The sequence below is a fragment of the Stigmatopora nigra genome, chromosome 1 (genome assembly GCF_051989575.1).
Source record: "Stigmatopora nigra isolate UIUO_SnigA chromosome 1, RoL_Snig_1.1, whole genome shotgun sequence".
NCBI classification, from domain to species: Eukaryota; Metazoa; Chordata; class Actinopteri; order Syngnathiformes; family Syngnathidae; genus Stigmatopora; species Stigmatopora nigra.
Genome location: NC_135508.1, coordinates 17,535,001 through 17,555,763, shown reverse-complemented (window position 1 = coordinate 17,555,763; position 20,763 = coordinate 17,535,001). Strand labels below are relative to the sequence as shown.

The 20,763-nt window shown below is 40.7% G+C and overlaps 2 protein-coding genes across 6 annotated transcripts; one reads left to right on the top strand and one right to left on the bottom strand.

Annotated features, from left to right (window-relative positions):
• Window positions 1–92: 92 nt before the first annotated feature.
• On the bottom strand, window positions 93–4,018 carry orc4 (origin recognition complex, subunit 4). 2 transcript variants are annotated; one of them, XM_077727884.1, is made up of 14 exons: window positions 3,911–4,018; window positions 2,913–2,976; window positions 2,755–2,831; window positions 2,595–2,685; window positions 2,439–2,514; window positions 2,276–2,361; window positions 1,820–1,868; window positions 1,603–1,754; window positions 1,352–1,525; window positions 1,187–1,273; window positions 923–1,031; window positions 758–853; window positions 420–487; window positions 93–337 (listed from the first exon to the last, which is right to left on the bottom strand). In XM_077727884.1, exons 2-14 carry the CDS (start codon window positions 2,967–2,969, stop codon window positions 155–157), a joined length of 1,305 nt encoding a protein of 434 aa, XP_077584010.1. In that variant the 5' UTR covers window positions 2,970–2,976; window positions 3,911–4,018; the 3' UTR covers window positions 93–154. The 2 variants fall into 2 exon arrangements, with proteins under 2 accessions (XP_077584010.1, XP_077584003.1); XM_077727877.1 differs by having other exon boundaries at window positions 3,981–4,003.
• A 1,175-nt stretch (window positions 4,019–5,193) lies between these two features.
• Window positions 5,194–20,061, top strand: mbd5 (methyl-CpG binding domain protein 5). Of its 4 annotated transcripts, XM_077727807.1 has the most exons (11): window positions 5,482–5,645; window positions 5,780–5,864; window positions 7,165–7,704; window positions 8,713–8,815; window positions 10,311–10,482; window positions 10,673–12,961; window positions 15,495–15,691; window positions 15,786–16,886; window positions 17,375–17,448; window positions 17,550–17,628; window positions 17,734–20,061. In XM_077727807.1, the coding sequence occupies exons 3-11, from the start codon at window positions 7,595–7,597 to the stop codon at window positions 17,794–17,796; spliced, it is 4,188 nt and encodes a 1,395-aa protein (XP_077583933.1). In that variant the 5' UTR covers window positions 5,482–5,645; window positions 5,780–5,864; window positions 7,165–7,594; the 3' UTR covers window positions 17,797–20,061. The 4 variants fall into 4 exon arrangements, with proteins under 4 accessions (XP_077583951.1, XP_077583926.1, XP_077583933.1 ...); XM_077727825.1 differs by lacking the exons at window positions 5,482–5,645; window positions 5,780–5,864 and adding an exon at window positions 5,194–5,306 and having other exon boundaries at window positions 17,553–17,628; XM_077727800.1 differs by lacking the exons at window positions 5,482–5,645; window positions 5,780–5,864 and adding an exon at window positions 5,194–5,306.
• The last annotated feature ends 702 nt before the right edge of the window (window positions 20,062–20,763 follow it).

Genomic DNA, 20,763 nt, shown 5'->3' with positions numbered 1-20,763 from the left:
TATTGCCAAAAATGGCTGTGAATGTCTTAGGTATAAGTATATTTTTCGAGGCTAGAAAATGTCCTCCAATTTTTGAATATAGAAACTTCCAATATCATTTAAAAATAGTTTTATTACTCTAGTACAACAATAACAATACATTATTTACGAAATCCTAACCAAATGCAGACATGCCCCACTGTTTAATATCTGTGGGGCATTGTGGGTACTTTTGCAGGGCATCCATAATCTGACTGTTGTCTAGCAGAAGTCTCATCAACTGGTATTCCCTCTGTGTTTTAACCGAAGAGCTATCAACGGGTAGGATAAACTCCAACTCCTGCAGGTGCTCGAAGGCCTGCATGCAAAAAATAATAATAATTAAACTTCTGTTGACAATGGTTCCAAGTTTGGAGAGAAGCTTGAGTGATTGCACTCACCTTCATGACAATGGGCTGCTCAAAGTTGTACATGGAGTTGGACTTTCTCTGCAGGAACTTCTTAAACTCTATGGAATCAGATTTTTAGGAAAAAAAAAGTTTCAAACAAAACTTCTGGCATCTAACAACTTTGTAAGTTGTAACATGATTGGCAATAAATTGTAAGTTGTGAATGATTTTGTTTGCTTGACTAATTATTATGCTTAAAGTCTTATTTTTTGGAACTTGCAAAGTTGGAATTGTTAGTTTTGTTGTTTATTGACACAAATCTGATTCTATAAACTAGTGGGGGGGGAAAACTAAGTGATCACATCTGTTGGCCTGTTTATTAAACGAACCATTGTGAACCATCTGAAAGTTAAAGGGTTCTCCTTCATAGATGTCACTGAGGTGCTTCATGGCGATGATAAGGCACAACTCCAGGATGGAAAGCCCTGAAGGAAAGCAGGAGGCCAACATGAACAGAGGGAAAGTATAAGTAAAGAGGTTGTAGTGCATTTTACCATGAAGCATATTGGACTTGGCGTCACTGAAATACAGTTTGCTGGCTTCCAACACATCCGCTGGTTTGATGGTCGGATTTACGGTAGAGATGCGACTTAAACACAACATCTGAAAAATAAATAGGGTTTGCAAAATAATCTGCATTCCTGATTACTTCATCTGTTTAATGTCAACTCTTAACTAGAAATCATTGAACTCCAGAAAGAAAATAGATGAAGCATCATCCTAAGTGGATACCATTGACTGAAATTTTCTTCTCTCACCAGCAGCATGTGCATTGAGCGGAAGTCTGTGCTGAAGTTGAAATGCCTCTGTAAAACCTCTTCCACCGATTTGTCTTCACAACAAGTCTGGTGACAAAAACATAATGGCAAAAGGCTACCAAAGGCTTGGTGAAATTTGACTTAGCCTCTGTCTTTTTACTTTACCTGCACGCTACAATTCCAGTTCTGAGCAAACTTCTTGTTGGGAAAGTTGTCCGGCAGGCTGAGCTGGGACTTGACCCGCTCCAAGTACTGAGTGAATTTCAAGCAGTCAAACAGGTTGATCTGACGGTGGGAAAAGCGTGATTTCACACGCTTTTCCAGTAACTCCAGAACATCCTATGACACCAAGGTAATGTTTCCAAAATCAGTGTTGGATTTCAGCAAACTGCCAAAGTCAGAGGACGCCAACTCACGAGTCTGCAGGTGAGACCGACCACAGCGACAGGCGCCTGAGCGGACTGAGACACATCGAGCAAGTTGTACAGCAGAGTTTGGTTCTTATGGTGCGCAAAGAGGTCAAACTCATCCAGGACAAATAAGACTGGGCGAGTGGTGCTGCGATTCCCTAAGGACAAAAACAGAGTCAAACAATGCTGAATTACTGTTGGCAAGTGTGACTTGCTATCTTACCTTTCTTCAGTGCTTCCAACAGGAAGACAAGATTCTCTGCAAAACTCCCCTAAAAATCATAAAAGCATCAAAAGTGTTGCATCAAATGAAAAATTATAACAGCTAAGATTTCTGGCTAATTTTGTTTTTGGACTTAAAAATGGATTCAAGAATGTTACACTGATTATTTTTTCATCTTAAACATGAGACCCCTATATCATTATAATTATTAGGGTTATTATTACTTATGTATTATATTTACATACTACATTACTACTACAACTCTATTAACGGCAACCTAAAATGAGCTATTTTTAAATGGACCACATTGGTATGTTGGCATAGTAGTGCTTGCATTCAGCATTAAACCAAAGACACAGTAAGACCAGTAAAAATGGATTGGAAGGCTGCAAATTACTTCAATTATATCTTATAAGTCTAACTTTTGCTTTCCCCACACAAAAAGCCAACACTCACAAACACTTTGTCACCAACAACATTTTCCAGATTGAGTTGTCTTGTTATTTCTTTCAGAGCTACCCGGTCGTCAGTCTGCAGGAGGCCTGGGGGGAAAAAAAAGTCAAAACAAGTGTTAAACTAGAGCTAGGAAGAGTAGATTGGAAAACAACTGGCGACATACCATTTAGATGAACCTGCAGGAGGTTGTTCTGCACTTCCTTTTCCTTCAAAAGATCTCTTAGCACGCACTTGAGAAGCTGGAGACAAAAGAAAACCACCATTTGATGTGACTGCACCGTACCGAGATGAAAGGAGCACATTTGGTGGACGATATTACCGTGGTTTTCCCTGATCCCCTTGGACCTACGATGAGCACTGAGTTACTTTCTCCATTGACGGCAGTTTGCGTGAGCAACCCCAGCAAGTGTCTGTAACGAAGACGGGAACAAAAAGGGAGATGAGGTGAAGAAAGCTCCAGAAAGCCATTGTAAACTCACTTGTAACGAGACTCTGATGCTTCAAGCTTGCTCGGGAGCTGCTCATGGCAAAGTCGATCCCTCAGACACTTATGAAGCTGTCAACGAAGAGGCATCACGTTCCATGGCATAAATTTGCAGTTAATAACACAGGTTCACTATGAAGAAAATCAACCAACCTGTGTGATACATTTGTCATGTGACATTGGAGCATCCTTGGCCTTTCGTTTGCTCATGTCCTGACTAGAAGGAACATTACAAGCAAAAATTGGATTTATTGTCTTTGCATTACAGCTTTTAAAGTAAATTAACCCTTAATAGGGCACTTGGCTCATTTAGACGTACGTACATCCATTATTGAAGTCTAGTGCTGCCAAGGACACTAAAAGAAAATTTAATCTTTTATAGAGAGCATTCATTTAAATACTAGGATTGTTTAAAATCAACTTTAGAATGTTAATTGGGGGCCATAACGTTTATTTCTAAAGGAAGTAACATAAAAATGCCTTCAAATAAACATAAAGTGACACAAGATGAATAGAGTCCCCCAAAATCAACAATATACAGACCACATTTATATAGAAAGTGACCCATAAATGTCACATAATTGAAGGGAAATGCCAGCCAAATCAATGAGAAGTGACTTACAGCCGAATAGCAGAGTAAAGCATCATCATGTATTTTCTCCAGAAATCACATCAATAATTTCGTTTTTATTACCACGCATACATTTATAATTGTGATGAATCAGAAACAATATTACTAAAATATTTTTGTCACTAAAACTCACTCTGCAATGTTAAACAAGTTAAGTTTCTAAATTAGAGTGCTAACAGAATTGACAATTTAAAAGGAGTGCAATTACTTTAATTGAGTGCGATTATTGTCATTATACAAGTATAATTATGTATATGTAAACTATCACCGTGAAGTGCACAAATAAACAATTTTTTTAAAAAAAATGAATATTAAATAAGTAATAAATACATAAATGACTAAACTAGAATAAAACTACTTTATGATTTAATGTGCATAAACTAAGAACAAGTTTAGTGTCACACAGATGCAATCGAATTTGGCGCTAGGTTGGCGACTCGATTATTCATTCTAATATTAACTCGTTTTACGCAACTGTTGTTTAAATTACTCAGAAACAGAAATTGAAATCAAAACATACCTAAATAAAGCAACTCAATGTCGCTGATGCCCAAACAATTGTTCCACGTTAGGTTGTTCCGGATTCTTACTGCAATTCCGCTTTTGTCCTCGCTGATTGGCCACAAATTGTGACCATAAAATCTCCCCTCCCACTTGAAAAAATAAATACATAAATAAATCTACGCATACACTACACGTAAGAATACGCTTCTTAAGTGTTTATGGATTTAGATTCCTTTCTAGATTTTCTACAACATAACCTATATTTTTGTGAGTGTTTTGAGGGACTCTCAACGTGGCATGTTGTTTTAATTCATGTTCACTAGATGTCGCTGTGGGTAAACGCTCTCGATTGATGACGCTCCCAACCTCTACTTGTAGTTCGTATTTATGTCCACAAGATGACGTAAACAAACTCCCCCTGGAAAAAATTAATATCCCAAAAGGAGCGTTTGCATTGGTGATAAACTGCAAATATGATTCCACGTTTTTTAGGCCATAGAAAATACAACATTGATTATATTTATTTACGAATGTTATCAGTTGAGCTACAATACGTTTGCACATTCATTCAAAAATACATTTAATGATAAAATAATATACCTACTATAACTAGAATATGTGAAACCAACTATACTGCATATCAATTGACATATATATGTATTTGGTAAGGCTATAATTTCTTCACAATTATATTCATTTTCAACACCGCTGATCCTTGTCAGGGTCGCTGGAGCTGATTTTGGGTGATAGGCAGTCAGTTGTAGGCCATACACAGAAACAGAAACATTGACCTTCACAATCACACCGCAGTCGGGAGGAATTGGAATTGCCTGAAAAATACAAATATTTAAAAGGTACAATAATTGTTTTAAAGTATATTTTCCTTGATTTTTTAGCACTTGTGTACAACGAAAAGAAAGTGCCTAACCAATCAGTGCAAAAACCTTCAAGGGACATAAAACATTTCAAATAAAATGTACTAATACCTATGTACATTTCTTAAGAAAAAAAACTAGAGGTAGTTAGATAGGTTGATAGGTAGGAAGGTGGGTATATATGATTGGTAGCTTCTATCATAGATTCATAGTAGTTATAGATTCAGAGTAGTAGTTTTCAATAGATACATTCAGAGTAGTAGTTTTCAATAGATAAATTCAGAGTAGTAGTTTTCATTAGATACCTTCAGAGTAGTAGTTTTCATTAGATACCTTCAGAGTAGTAGTCATAGATAAATTCAGAATAGTAGTAATATATAGATAGATTAAGAGTAGTAGTCATAAGAGTCATACGAGTACATTGGGGGAGCATCACCTCCAATCTGGTGGTTGTGGCAAGCGCGCATGCGCAGAGCAGCTCTCCATCATTTCCAATATCCCAGTGTAGGAGAACCAGCAGAGGCAGATAACTAATGGGTAGGTTTTCTTTTTTTTTCCCCGTTTAAGATCAGAAACAACGCTTGGTTGGACTAACCATTGTAGTATCGCCAATGTGCATTCACTTTAGTCCGCGGGTAACAAGGGACTGTTACGTGTGGATTTGACGAGGGCATGAACGCTGTAGCTTTGAAAGCGTCTCTCTAGTGTATGTGTGCGTGCGTTCGTGCGTGCGTGCATGTTTGTGTGTGTAGACTCGGGCCTAGACGTGGCCTTGCTTTGGCCCCTTGGCTCCGAGCTTGTCGCGGGCCCGGCTGCGCTTCACGTCGGCATTTTCCCCATCGAAATCCGGGGGTCGCGTTTAACGTCTCAAGCCAGGTGACGACTCGGCACGCGAAGCGTCGCGGAGGTTGTGTAGTTGGCTGGCGGTGCCTTTCCTCTCACAAGCTAGCTGGCTATCGACGAGACAGCTGACGCTTGGCATGCTAACCCTTCCTTTGCTTTCCCGCTAGCCGAGTAATGACCACCGCGTCGTAGACGGGTTTGTTGTAGTTTTGTTGACATCTTCACTTTATCTCCAGACGTGGCGTTAAACAGGTAATTGTGCCCCGAAGAAATGTAAAATGATCACAAACTCTACTAATTTGATGACCATAGCAACCCCCTGGCTAGCAAATGCTACATTGCTAAATAGGAAACATTTAGGTCCCAGTTGTTGGTCAACTCTTTAATAATCAACCCAGTGGTAAATGGACTTAAGAATAAGCATTGATTTGAGGTTTATATTTTTTAGAATTTGGGGTTTAACTGCTCTCTGGTGGCAGGCAATTCACTTCAGAACAAGCAGTAGTTTCTTAGAAAGGGGGCTGTCTAAAGTTCTTGTCAAGCCAAATATAAAAGAAAAACTATCACTGCCTTGTCAGATTGCATTGTTTGTTATTAATGTTATCAAACTGGCGTCATGCTAACATGCAAAGCAAATAAAAAACAAAGGGGCAACAAATACCATGAATGCCACTGTCCAATACCTGAACTCATTCAAAGCCAACTCTTTATTGTTTTCTGTTAAGTAACCATCAAATCTGCCATAGCAGAGAATGAACTCTTCTCATACCAGGATAAAAAAAGCTGCATTCTAACTTTTACAGTCTTTTAGTAATCAGCAATGAAATCGGTCGACCTCTGCCCTCTATATTAGAGGAAAAATATTTATTTTTTAAATCCATTAATGGGTTTGAGAAGTATATATAAATGTTTTTAATTTTTTGTAGGAGCTGTTTTGTAATTTCATTGACCTGCGTGGGCAGGTCTTGCAGTTTAAACGTTTTCAACTTTGTTTTGGAATATTTCAGAAGTGTTTGATTTAACTGTTATTTAAATGTTTATTGATAAGAAACTTCCACAATTTGATTTGTAGTGATCAATTTCTGATGTTTAAATTTTTTTATTACCTTGAGCTATTTTTGGTTGCTTTATGTCCTTTTTGAAAAAAAAATATTATTGGATCTATACTGTAGTTGCATAAACTAAACCAGTTTGTATTTCTCAGCAAAATATCAAAATAAGACTTAACGTTGTGGCGGTTTCTTGGCTACCAAAGTTCCTACTATTTCCTATCATTACAAGTGAAAAGGCAAGACCCCCCCCCCCCCCCACACACACACACACACACCATCAGTCCTTCTGTAGTTGTCTGGCTGGCTTGCATGCTAGCCTCTCCCCTTATGAGTCAGCAACAATTGTGGTTGCAGGGATGCATTGTCACTCACAGTCCCAATCCGCGAGCTCCCATATACCCGGCAGGAAATATTTATGCAGTTAGCTTGCATTTTCCTTATCTAGTAATTCATAGTGTTGTATATGAATTAATTGTTTCACACTCTGTCAACCTGTACAGGAACCGTGGGAATACCACAACCCAGCTGCCTCTGGGATGCAACATGGTGAATTCACGCTAACAACACGGACAGATGGTACTAAAAAGTTAAGGTGAAGGTGTGTGCCTGGGGGGCTGTGTTGAGCACACCCTTTCCTGTTCATCTTCCTGAGTGGGATGGCTCTGAATGACAAGAGGAAGTAATGGAGGTCTGTGTGGCAATCAGCACTGCAACCATGAAGCAGCTAAAAGGGTAGGGTCAACTGACCCGACCGTCAACCCCCCCTACCCCCCACACCCTTCCCCGACCCGTCCTCCGAGTCCTATACTGAAGCTACCCTGCTGACGATTGGAAGACGAACATGATGTGCGTCGCAGACACTCTGGTGGATGTTTGACCATGAACGTTTGATGTTTACCTCGGAGGTGTGAGCGAAAATCCATTTGAGCAATGAATGGCGGAAAGGACTGTGAGACGGGAGATGAGAGGCAGGCTGTCCCTGTCCAAGTCCCCATTGGCTGGCAGCGCAAAAGGGAGCATGGCACTGTCCAGTATGTCAGGTAAGAAAACCATTTTCAGAGGAAACTTTGCCCTGTGCCCTAAAATGTTATCACTTTTAAGTACGTACTAGAATCACATCACAGGGTTCAAAGGTTAGCTTTCTTTCATTCTGGTCAAAATGTAATTTCTCATTTTCTGAACCGTTTTATTTTCACTAGGGTCGCGGGGGTTGCTAGAGCCTATACCAGCTGACATCGGGCTAGAGGCGGGGACACCCTGAATTGGTGGCCAGCCAATCGCAGGGTACAATGAGACAAACAACCATTCACGCTCACACTCGTAACTAAGGGCAATTTTTGAGTGTCCAATCAGCCTATCATGCATGTCTTTGGAATGTGAGGGAACCAGAGTACCCGGAGAAAACCCACGCAGGCCAGTGCCTCAGTCAATGGCAGCCAGTGAATTTAAATGTTGCGTCACGTTGTGGACGTGAACCGAGACCACCTCTCCAGTGAGGTCTGGGACCGACTATTTGTTCCACATAAGAGTTTGCTGGTTTGTATTCACAACAGCCCAAATGGTGCACAGCACAAACATTTTGGCTTGACTCCGGACCAAATCGTTTGTATGCTGTCGTAGTCTACTGTTTTGTTGAAATGTTAAAAGTTTTGCCCACTGTGATAATCCAATCTGTTGGGACATAGACCTATGGTGTCGCAGGTCTCATGTTTTGCAACACACAGAGTACTCATCACAATGAGCTAAACAGTTGGCCAGTGTCAAGTTATTTTTGGTTTTGGAAAGAATCCCATCTGCATCTTTGACCATGGCCTGAAGCTGTCAATTGCTTATGCACACATTCACTTGTGTATTGGTGTGTCACATATGAAAGAACTTGTTTGAACAACACCTCCGACAAATTTGACTCGAGACCTCTTGATTGCTTCATCCAGATGCACCAATAGTAATTGCATGATCCTTCTTAAAAAAAAAAAATTATAAGGCTTTTGTACCAACATTTAATGCTGTGTGTTGAATGTCATCTGCATATTTTTTCCTTTGTGTAGTCCCAGTGGCTCAGTGCTCTCCAGTATGGATCAGGTGAAGAACTACCTTCTAACAGATGGAACCTGCAAATGTGGTCTGGAATGCCCACTTATCCTGCACAAGGTAGTTTACTGCAATCTTTTATTTGACTTTAAATCCGAAAATTACCCATACATTGAGCACAGAAGCACCAAAATGTTTGCTCCGGGACCTTAGTAGTGCTTGAATAGGAAATGCTACGCTAAGTATATTGTGCACAGGATAATCCAACCCTTTTTGAATTGTTTCAATGTTTCTGCACACCTGTCGTGATAGCCAACCATTTTTTTTTTTATTTCATTTACGAAACATTGAATGTGTTTAATTTTGAATTATTGTTTTCTAAAAACCAATGTCTCTTGACTATTGTTTTAAATTTTGAAATAGATATGTTTCATTTTAATGTAACAACTTCTCATTCCTGACGCTTTCCAAACATTTAAAATGTATGTTGTCCAGCCTTTCCAAACATTTCACATGAATGTAGTGCCTAATAAAATAAAACTAACATGATAACTTAAGTTGTACATTCACGAGCTAATCTATTAGGTATGCCTTACTAGTACCTAATAGGACCCTATTCTTGCCTTCGGTAGTGCCTTAATCCTTCATGGCATAGATTAGTTTGGTCCAAATTGTAATGATGGCATCATTCCGTTGCAGCAGATTTGTCATCTACACATTCATGATGCAAAACTCATTGCCATGTCCATGAAACAAGTCTGAGATCATTTTACCTGTATGACTTGTCTCGGTATCCTGTTGGAAGTGCCCATCAGAAAATGGCTACATTTTGATCATAAAGCAACAATACTCGGATAGGATGTGGCATTGCAATCATGCTCAATTGGGACTTGGGGCCCATAGTGTGCCAAGAATATTTGTATGTGGATATTTCCCGTCACTTGTACCATCAGCCTGAATCATTGATACAAGGCAAAGTTTGTGTCGTTGGCACCAAATACCGACCCTGCCATCCAAATGGCGTAGAAGTAATCGAGACTGATTCGGCCACGCAAATTTTTTCCAATCGTTTCTTGTCCAATTTTGGCGAGCTTGTACAAATGTAGCCTCAGTTTCCCCCTCTTAGCTGACAGGAGTGGTACCTGGTGTGGATTTCGGTTCCCATAGACGGTCTAGCTCAAGGTTTTTTCCTGTTGTGCGTTCAGACATGCTCTTCTGCATACTTTGGTTGTAATGAGTGGTTATTTGAGTTACTATTGCCTTTATACCAGCTCCAACCAGTCTGGCCATTCTCTGTTGATCATTGATTGGAATTAACTAGGCTCTCTTCTTTTCGGACCTTTCTGTGAACTTTAAAGATGATCTAGTTGTGTCAATGCACGAATGCATGAGTTGCTGCCATTGGTTGATAGACTTTCCATTAATTTGCATTAACAAGCAGTTTTACAGGTATCCCTAATAAATTATATATATATGTATTGTATTATAAGTAGTTATATTATTTATTATGACTACTCTACGTGTTTACTTGTCTCAAAACTGAGCACCAAAACAACTACCAGAGCTAGCTTTTATTTTGTCGTATTTTAAGTTATTCACAAATCTGATTCCTCAGGTGTTTAACTTTGATCTGGGGGCGGTGGTCAAGCAGAGGACAGCGGAAGATGTGAAATCAGATGAGGATGTCACCAAACTCTGTATTCACAAGAGGAAACTGCTGGCTGTGGCTACACTGCACAAGAGTATGGAGAGACACCCTTCTCTCACACTAACAAGTCCTGTTGGAGGTACGTCAATGAAAATGTAGAATTTTATTTTATTTTTTCCTGAAAGATTTACCAGAACCAGCTTTTTGGAAAATCTCTCTGATGAATTCCAAAACTAACTAAAATGCCAAAAATCTAATATAACCTAGTGTTTGTCAATGATTAAATGTCACGATGCCTCGTAAAATAACATGTTTTGTTTGACCTTCAGGAACATCATCTGTGGTTGTGTCGCATTCCGCTACTCATCGAGCAATAAGGACGAAACCACACGATGTCCTTCCCAGTGCTGCCGGCCCGGATTGCAAGAATCCGTACAAGATGGTGATGTTACCTGGCCATCAACAGCAGATTTATCCACCTCAGGAGCTCGGTGGAGGCCAGCAACCAGAGCTCTGTGCTGGCTACTCAAGGCCACAGAGGTTACAGATTGGCGATCCAGGCCCCAAATCCCCTTATCGAGTTGGATATGGAGGCATGTTGAGCCCACCCATCTCCAACTCTAAACTATGTGGGGATGGATCGCAATCACCCTGTAACCCAGAAACTCTGGGGAGCCCCGAAGGCTTTCAAAGAACAAATTATTGTGCATTTCCAGGAGCCGGTAGTCCCGGTACAGCTTCCATCCACGGAAACTCCAGAACACCTCTTTCTCCACCTAGCATAATGCTCCATGGCTCTCCTGTGGGCCAAGCAGCCTGTGCCATGACAGGAAGGACTAGCACACCACTGTCACCCACAGCCACTGCCAAAAGCCCCGTCATGAACAATATGCCACGTGGAAACTTCCCCTATGGTATGGACATGCCCACTGCAGCCTTCTACCATAAACCACAGCCACCTGTGCATCCTGCACCACCCCAACCTCTCTGTGTGCCACCCTGCGTCCTGCAAAAAAGACAGTTGACATCTGAAAAAGATCCTTTAGGCATTCTGGACCCTATCCCCAGTAAGCCTATGAACCAGTCCCCAGCCAACGCCCCCAACTTCCAGCCTAACATCCACACTCAGGTATCAATGATGAATGTAAACATCCCCCCTCCTGCCATTGTCCCCTTGCCAAGTAACTTACCTTTGCCCACGGTGAAGTCTGGGCCCGTGGGCCACGCTGGCCAAGTTCAGAGGAGTCAACAGATTGGCGCAGCTTCCTCAATGTCGCCATCCCCAGTCACCTCCCCTGTTCACATGGCTGGAAGAATAGAAGCTTCACCCCATCGCTCACGCTCTTCTTCAACCTCTTCTGATCACGGTAACTTTGCAATGCCATCAGGGCATCAGGCCACATGCGTCACTATGAAGGTCCCCCCTCGATCTCCCAGATCGGCCATGGGCTCTCCTAGGCCAGCTATGCCCTCCAGCCCCTCCTCCAACAAAAATGACGTCATACACCAGTACAGAGATCCCCAGCTGCTTTCCTCAATGGGCACACTTCAGCACAACTCCATGTACTCGCCCACCTCATCTTCCTCTTTGCCTACGCCTAGCGCTTCCCTGAAGGGCCAGGCAGGACTGTTGAGAATGCCTATAAACCAGATTCTCAACCAACAGAATTCTGCCTCCTTCCCAGCCAGCAGTCTATTGTCAGCAGCAGCCAAAGCACAGCTAGCACATCAAAACAAACACAGCACTACTGGTGTGGCTGCTGCTGGTATAGGAGGTGGTGGAGGAAATCCAGGGGGCGGCGCGCATCCTGGCTCCATGAGCGGTCATGCAGACGTGGAAGGACACAGCACTTTAAATCCTATGCTCCCGCCAAATTTCAACATGCTGCTCAACTGCCCTGAGGGTCAGAGCGGTCGAGCGGCTTTGAGAGACAAGCTAATGGCTCAACAAAGGGACCCCATTCGCAAACGAAAGCAATCGGCAGGCGGCGCACCGGTCAACCACGACAGCAGCAGCATCAACAACAACTTAGTCTATAACGTGATTAACAAACCTAGTTTGGGAGGGCAGCAAATGTTAGCTCCCGGCGCAGAGCAAATGCGAAAGTTTAGTCGTCTCGGAAACCTCCCGCCGAACACCTCCATGGCCCAACTCCTCCAATCCATGAGCAATCATAGCTCCCACAACAGCCACCATCCTGGCCTCAGCCCAGGACCTTCACAACTTCACTACAATGACTCCACATCCAAAGTCACAGGTGGTCCCCAACAGAACCTCATAAGCCAACAGAGGCTTCGGATCCAAGTTGACGGTACGCAAAATTGTCAGAACGTGGATACCACTGGGGGTCACGTGGGCACGCGGCCCGGCCAGTTCCCTGATTTCATGGCTCAGATTAATCCCCCTACCTTGAACAACTGTGGTCCTTTGGGTCCCACTGGTGGATCAGAAGGCCCTGATGGCATGCCACTCGGACGCCCACACACTAATCCGCCACCACTATCACATTCTGGACCTCATCCCTCGCAGCACAACCTCCATCATAAAGTGAGGCAGACTGGTATGGTGGTGATGCCAGGAGGAGATGGGGGCTGTACCAATAACATTTCTGACACAGGTGAGAACCAACATTAAGGGTAGTGATGATATTTCAAATCGTTTTCACCAATACCCTATGCTTTGTTACATAACAATGTAGCGATAAATACACCTGAAGGATCAACGTCGGTTCAAATTTATGACGTCAGATGTAACTTCTCTTAGTATTTTTCAAGTCTGCTCCTCTCATCATAATTTAAGTGTCACTGGGGTTAATGGGTTTCCCAGGTTAGTGGGCCAAGTTAACCCTAAAAATGTAGACCTGTCAATACATCAATGGTAATGAATAACTCATTGGGGGCTAATTGTCAGCTTTTATCTTTGTTGTTGTTTGTGTGCTTGTTGACCAGCACTCAATGCTGTCAAATGATGGAAATAAGACCATAATTGTGCTTAAAGGAAAATGGCCCTGATAGGCCACTCTAAAGATCTCCTAGCTTGTCGCTATAGTAACAATGGACCCCAAATAGGGAGCAGAGCGAGGACTTTGATGAGGGTTTAGGCATATACAGTAAATATTTGATCACAAATCACAGGGTGACGACAGGCAACCCCAATTTAAGGTCATGGAATATCGTTAATTCTTTTTTTTTTTTTTTACAATACTGAGAAAATATATATTTTTCTTCACCTGCCTGAAGTAACACTAGACAATAATCATTGTGCATCTACTTGGTCTAGGATCATATTATAAATATTGTATCAGAAATCTGCTGTTGTACTAAAATAGCCTGTTTTACAGTCAATTTATTGAAATCATGGTGGTCCAGTTGGGTTCAGGTCGCATAGACTTTGACTGTTAACCAAATAGGTGATGTAATCCAGCTCCTTTAACCAATTCAGATAATTTGTGGGAGCACTATTTAAGAGCAACAGAAGCCTTTTGAAAGTATCTTTTTAGCATTAGCATCTAGCCATCTGTGTCTAGTGCACTCTGAGTCCCCCACGACCCCCTCTTCCACATTCATCAACAAATACCCAAAAGAAATGGAGGTTTACAATGAACATTGTAAACCCCCAATCACAGTCACCCTGCCACCTAGCTGACCAGCCCACATCCCCCCACAGACTAAAATCACATTGCCTGACCCACCCCACCTCCCAATCCACCCAGCAAACTCCCCCGACTAGCTTCCTGGCAGCGGACAGCACCACCAATCATCACTCGGTTCCCATGGTAACATCCCCCGGCAACAGCCGTCACTATATCATAGCAGTCGCGGAGGAAGGGGGAAGGGGGTCGGCCGTGTCGTTTCTCTCCGTGTCGGGAAGGAAAGAAGAAAAGAGGAGGGGAAAAAAATTAACACACACAGCTGCCCTTCAGCTACGCAGTATCATACCAGCTGCTTTCGCCACCACACTCATGCACACACACAGAAGCTAGTCTGTCTTTGTCTGCGTAACACTGCTGCTCCATTGGTTTCTTTCATATGTGCGTGATGCATTTTTTTTCCCCCTTCGCTTGCGAGTTCTACTGCGTGTGTTAGGCTGTAAAAGGCACTTGACCACTATGACGGCCTTCTTAAATAATACTTATGGGATTGGACCAATCTTTAGGTAAATACTTGTGGTATATAAAGAATAAATACATGCAATGGAGTGGTATATAAAGAATAAATACATGCAATGGAAAGGATGTGATTTTTCTAGCACATCCTAAACTTAATCCTTGGAGACAATGTGGAACTTTCTCCTTGAACCAAGACTTGGTAACAATAGCAATATGTATATATTTTTTGCAGGAGTGGGATGCATATTCCCTAGTACTATTATTATCTCAGTAGGATGTGCAATGAGATGCTTGTCATGTGACCTTATTTGATTTTTAGTGATAACATAAAAATACTGTCACTTCCCCTACTATCTTTTAGTACATACTGAAAGTACAAATAACCCCAAAATGTCCTTACACATCTAACATGTTTGGGGAGGGGATGATGAAACAACACCTTATACCATTTGAGAAACTCAATTTTTAAGGCATACAAGGTGTGCTGATGAATGGATGTTGTACGACAGGCAGAATCTCTTTGCAAATGCCAGTCATCAGATTTCTGTGCAGATATTTCTCAAGTGATCAAGAAAGGTCTTGTGACGCTCTAGATCTTATTTGGTAGTTTATATGGTCTTGAATTTCATCCCCCATCTCATGCTCAGCCTGACACAGCTGACAGTTTGTATTGAAGACTTACTGATCCGATTATTATTTTATATGTAGCCTTGATAACATCCGCAATATTTTTTATACATGCCTTAATTGTCGCATTCAAGGATTTTATTGTCAGTATTTACTGTATCTTGTATCACCTTTGGAAAAAAACTGCACAACTAAAGTTGAAATCAAATTGTCAATGATATATGGTGTATCCACACCATGTATTATGAATTCAGCTTTGCTGATTTAGTGCTGAAGAATCTATGTAGTAGTTATTTAATGTTCATCCCTTCATCCTTTTAGTGTTCAACTAATATATTGTTCTTTCTGCATGGAATATAGTTCATATAGTGTGAAGCTTTATTTCCTCTTCTTGTCTGAATATGTCACTCTTTAGGGAACCTCTCTTCCCATGGCCTTCAACCTCACATCAACACTGGCAGAGGACGGATGTATAAACACCAGGTCATGCAGCAGAGTGGGGTCTCCCAGCCTGCTTACCAGAGTCAGCAGCACTTCTCGGACAACCCACCTTACACAGACTGCAGCAAAGCTAACGCCGACTCTTCGGTTTGCCTCTACCAAAATTACCAGGTGGGAGGATTGGCTTGCATTAAAAGTTATTGTTTTTCCCCCCAAGCCTGTGCAAGATTTTAATGGTAAATGTATTTTTTGTGTCACTTAACAGCAAGGGATGATTCCACACCAGGGTGAAGGCTTTCGAGCTGTTACCCCTGGCTCTGAAAGGGCTCCTGGCAAAGGGTCAGAGTCCGTGGATGCCATCTACAGGGCTGTGGTTGATGCCGCCAGTAAAGGCATGCAAGTAACCATCACCACCACTGTAAGCGGGACCACGCAGGCAAGCCCCATGCCTGCCCTCAGCGCCATGAGTGCCTTCACTGCCTCCATTGGGGAGCCTGTCAACCTCCCCCAGGTGGTCAGTGCAGTTCTGCACAGGGAAGGGGAGATTTTACCTCAGCAAGCTCGCACCCGGCAGGTGAGGCAAACGCTTGGTCAAAAGAGCGCAGATCTAGGGAAGAGTACGACAGATGGGCCGCAGGCCGACGACTACTTCCGGTCTCCTGGCCGAGGAACTCCCAGGGCGCAGTGGGATGGGGAAATTCCTCATAGTGGCGGCTTCGATACACACAGCAACAGTGTCGTTTGGTGTGGTGAGGAGTTCCTGGAGTGTTCCACCAAGGTTAGAAGTAGTCCTTGCATGGAGCGACCTGCTCCTTTGCACCCTGCCCCACCGTGCTCCACCAATGGCTCGCTTGAGCACAACTTAGCACCGAGCCACGGAAAGACTTTCCCTGATGATAGCTACCGCTTCAACAACTGCAGCCGGACACCCGCCAACTACAAAGAACGTCTTGAGCAGACTGCTGATCGTTGTGTTCACGTCAATGGCACTACACCTCTCTTCAACACCCGGGCGTACGGAGAGGTCCTTGGACCACCTAGGCAGGAATTAACAGCTGACGACCAGTCTCCCAGCTCGTCCACGAGCCTTGAAGGACCTCTAGCCAGCTCCAAAGACTACAGCCACTACAATGGCCATTTCAACGGGATGGCGCCCAGCCCCTCTGACACCAAGAGTCTGAGCAGCGAGGAAGACCTGCGGCAGCCGGACTCACCTTCATCGGAGCTACTTCACTATCGTTCCAGGACCTTCAACATGGGAGAGCTGGTGTGGGGCCAACTGAAGGGTTTCCCCCCCTGGCCAGCCAAGCTGGCTGGAGAGGAACAAGTGCACAGCGCTGCCATGCAACTGCGAGATCAGGCAAAGGTGAGGCAACGTGCACAATTGTATTGTGGGGACTTTTTTGTACAGGCAAAACGTATACTTCAATCCTTCGTTGTTGCTCACTTTGTCCGTCTTCTTGTTCGTCTTATAAAGTAGATGATCCACTCTCAAACTGGATAGATGTATATTCCCAGATTTTCTATTTAGGCAATGCAGTTAACGTGAACTGCAAACTACTTTTAGGATTTGTCTGTTACTCAAAATCAGGGGTATCAAAAGGATTTTTTTTGCGTGTCACATTTTAGTGTATTTATTGAAAAAAAGGGTGTAAATATTCCCTATAAATCCAGAATCTTAATTTGAATGATATTATAAAACATGAAGTGTACAAACATGATTTACTTTCACGAGCCACTCAAAAAGTTTTGGCAGGCCTGCAGTTTGTCACCTGTCCTCCAAAACAATATTCCGCAGTTAACAGTTTAGGTTAGGACAAACGATTAATAAAGTTTCATATCTTGTTCATCCAGGTGGAGCCAGAGAAGCTAAAAACCTTAACACACGATTTGGAGGCACTTGACCGAGCTGCCAAGAGAGGCTTAAAGTAAGTTGCTTTTTCTTTTGGTTGTGGCTTTTTATTTAAAACTAAAACATGAACATCGCTGAGCTAATGACCAACAGTGTACTAACTCAATGTTGGCTCAGTAGGCCGGGGAAACTAAATAATCACTTAGAAGCTGCCATCCACGAGGCCATGAGTGAGCTGGACAAGATGTCGGGCACGGTGAGTTCAACAGCGGCCTCCCCTCCCTTTTATTTTATTTGTTTTACCCCCTAGCGTCCTTTGTTGCAATATTGACATTCTCGTTCTTCCCCTTGTTTTCGTCAGATCCCGTCAAGGGATCGACAGGTGAAAATGCCCAAACCCAAAAGGAGGAAGATCTCCAGATAGCAATGAATGTGTCACTCTCCTCGCTGCCGTCTGAGTTGTCCAAGGTGCTACACATTGACGCTGCGTGTCCCCTCATCCTTCCGTGACGTAATGTGACGTCATTATAGACTTGACTTGCTGACTTTTGAGGTGCTGGAAACGTCCAATCACCGTTTTTACTGTAGTAAGAAGAAATGGAAAGAACCATAAAAAAGGTTGCAATTTGCCTACAGCTTATTGAATTAACTATTTTTTTTAGTATAAAGTATTAAAAAGACAAAAAAAAAAAGGCTATGAGCATTAACTTACATATTTAAGACAAATAGACAGTCCAAATATTTCTGATACGTTTTCATGATGTATATAGATAATCCTGAAATGTCATATGAAGAAATGTATGTAAATGTTGTAAAATGTAATGTACAAGCGTACCCAATGCACACTTTATCTTTTGTTGTACAAAAACAAAGCAGAATTGTACCAATGTATTGGTTTCTATTCAGACGTGCGGTTGCATCGGATCGCACGTGCGTGAGAAATACAAAAAAAACAGCTTTTATATGACGAGCACTACGACCGTTGCTTTGAGTTGGTTTTTGTACAACGGCCTCGGGAAATATTCTGTTACTTCATACCTGAAAGTGTTCATGGAGAAAAAGAAGAAAAAAAAACAACACAGAATGAACTTTACCAGCAGAGTGTTCAACCTTTCTGCTAGTGCGAATGTTGCAAAATCTTCATTGCAAAGGTGAATTGTCAGGAGCATTGTTTTGTGAGCTTTCTTGCATTTCTGGGGTTTTATGACTTGAACATTTTTGGATTTTTTTTTTCCTCACTCGGATTACTTGGTAATTTTCTTTTTCCAATTGATCTTTTTTGTCATGTTGAATCTTCCGTCTTCAAACTATTGTCATTCGAATGTTTTCCCCCTTTGTCAGTTCAAGTTAACGATCAAAATTAACAATTGATGACTGAAATATTCTCCCATTTTGAGGCCTTGTTTAGTTTTCGTCAGTTTGCTTGTTGTAAATTATTCCTGTACAGTTCTCCTTCATATTTATTTCAAGCTTTACAAATATACTAGATGGCAATAACACTACCGAGAGTTTAAAACTCAAGCCTTATATGTGTAAATGTATATGTTTTATTTTAACTGAATAGATTGCAAACTCATTCATAAGGTCCCATGTTTATTTAAGACGTGAGCATAAAGGAAGATGCTTGGACATCAAGGCTACTTGTTTTTGTTCCACAATGTTTATTTATAAAATTGCAAATGTGCAAAAGAAGGCGGTTGGTCTCTGTGTTGGTAATAAATGTCCTTTTACACTACTTAAAGTTCCCAATTAGACGTTGTGGCTTGTTCACTCCCATTATGGCCAACAAGTTGAAATACCTACAAAATGAACAAGTGCAATAAAACCAATGAGTAGAGATAAAAAGTTTCCCTAACCTGTTGCCAAATATTTTGCTACTCAAGATGCTCACAAGAGTCGCGATGTCTTTTCCATTCAAAAATGTCATTTTTTCTAATACTGTGATGGTGGCAAAAGGAAAAAAACAACAACATTGCGCAACATTCTTTTCCAAAAAGTGTAAGAATGCTTCCACATGGTGACTTCCATTCACCCAAGCTAAGGCATTTATGTTCCTTCTCGAACAAAACTGCAGATAAGCCGTGAGGTTTGACTAAATCTCTGCAAAATGCACTCTTTGAGTAACCACTGTACGAGAGGGACATCCTGTGCAACTTGAAGACAGATTGCAGTCTTGTGATTTGAATCAAAACATGCAGCTTTGGATGACCTTTAATTGGTAATCGATGTCGAGGATGTCTTGCGGCTGCCATGGTGAACACAAAACTCTGGGTAAAGTTCATTCTGTGGACGTGTAGGAGCCTTATTTGTGCTTGAGCGTGGAGGTGTGTGTTGATTCTTTTTGTTTTCCTTTGGTTTGAAGCACTCTTCCAACCTCCTATTGTCAGTATTTTATTTTTCAACCTACGAGTATATATTGCCACACAAATATATACTTAACATATGAGTTTGGTGTGAAGTATGATGTGCACTTGATTGCTCCTTTTTTCTGGATTAATGTGGCCTAGATATACAGTAGAGTTTGTCAGAGTCCATTATTTTGATATTGTTTGGACTTTTTTTAACGATTTGATGTATGCCGAGTTTTTGTAAATAATCAAACACATTTCAGATCATGCAGTGATGTAACATTTGGAATAATGTTGCACAGATGTCTTAAGATATTAAAAATGGTCACTCTTGAACGTGATTTTCTTTTTGCTGTACTGTGAATGGAGTTGTTGCTCAATAAATACACACACATATATATATATATATATATATATATATATATATATATATATATATATATATATATATATATATATATATATATATATATATATATATATATATATATATATATATATATATATATATATATATATATATATATATATATATATATATATATATATATATATATATATATATATATATATATATATATATATATATATATATATATATATATATATATATATATATATATATATATATATATATATATATATATATATATATATATATATATATATATATATATATATATATATATATATATATATATATATATATATATATATATATATATATATATATATATATATATATATATATATATATATATATATATATATATATATATATATATATATATATATATATATATATATATATATATATATATATATATATATATATATATATATATATATATATATATATATATATATATGACAAAAAAATATATTTTTTATTTTTTTTACCCCGCTGTATACAGTACACCATATAGAATACGGGTAGAGAGAGTGAAAATCATGTTATAACAAAAAAAAACTGTAAAATATGTTGTCTCAATGTAATATTTGTATTTTTATTTTTTTCCCCAAAAAATCTGACTCACCTGATT

Bases quoted from the DNA above. Each gene is read 5' to 3' on its own strand.
- mbd5 (XM_077727800.1), top strand. From the start codon at position 7,595: ATGAATGGCGGAAAGGACTGTGAGACGGGAGATGAGAGGCAGGCTGTC. The intron at 10,483-10,672 runs GTACGTCAATGA...TTTGACCTTCAG, and splicing joins ACTAACAAGTCCTGTTGGAG to GAACATCATCTGTGGTTGTG. The intron at 12,962-15,494 runs GTGAGAACCAAC...GTCACTCTTTAG, and splicing joins CAATAACATTTCTGACACAG to GGAACCTCTCTTCCCATGGC.
- orc4 (XM_077727884.1), bottom strand. From the start codon at position 2,969: ATGAGCAAACGAAAGGCCAAGGATGCTCCAATGTCACATGACAAATGT. The intron at 2,686-2,754 runs GTGAGTTTACAA...TCTTCGTTACAG, and splicing joins GCATCAGAGTCTCGTTACAA to ACACTTGCTGGGGTTGCTCA. The intron at 1,032-1,186 runs GTGAGAGAAGAA...TTTATTTTTCAG, and splicing joins GCTCAATGCACATGCTGCTG to ATGTTGTGTTTAAGTCGCAT.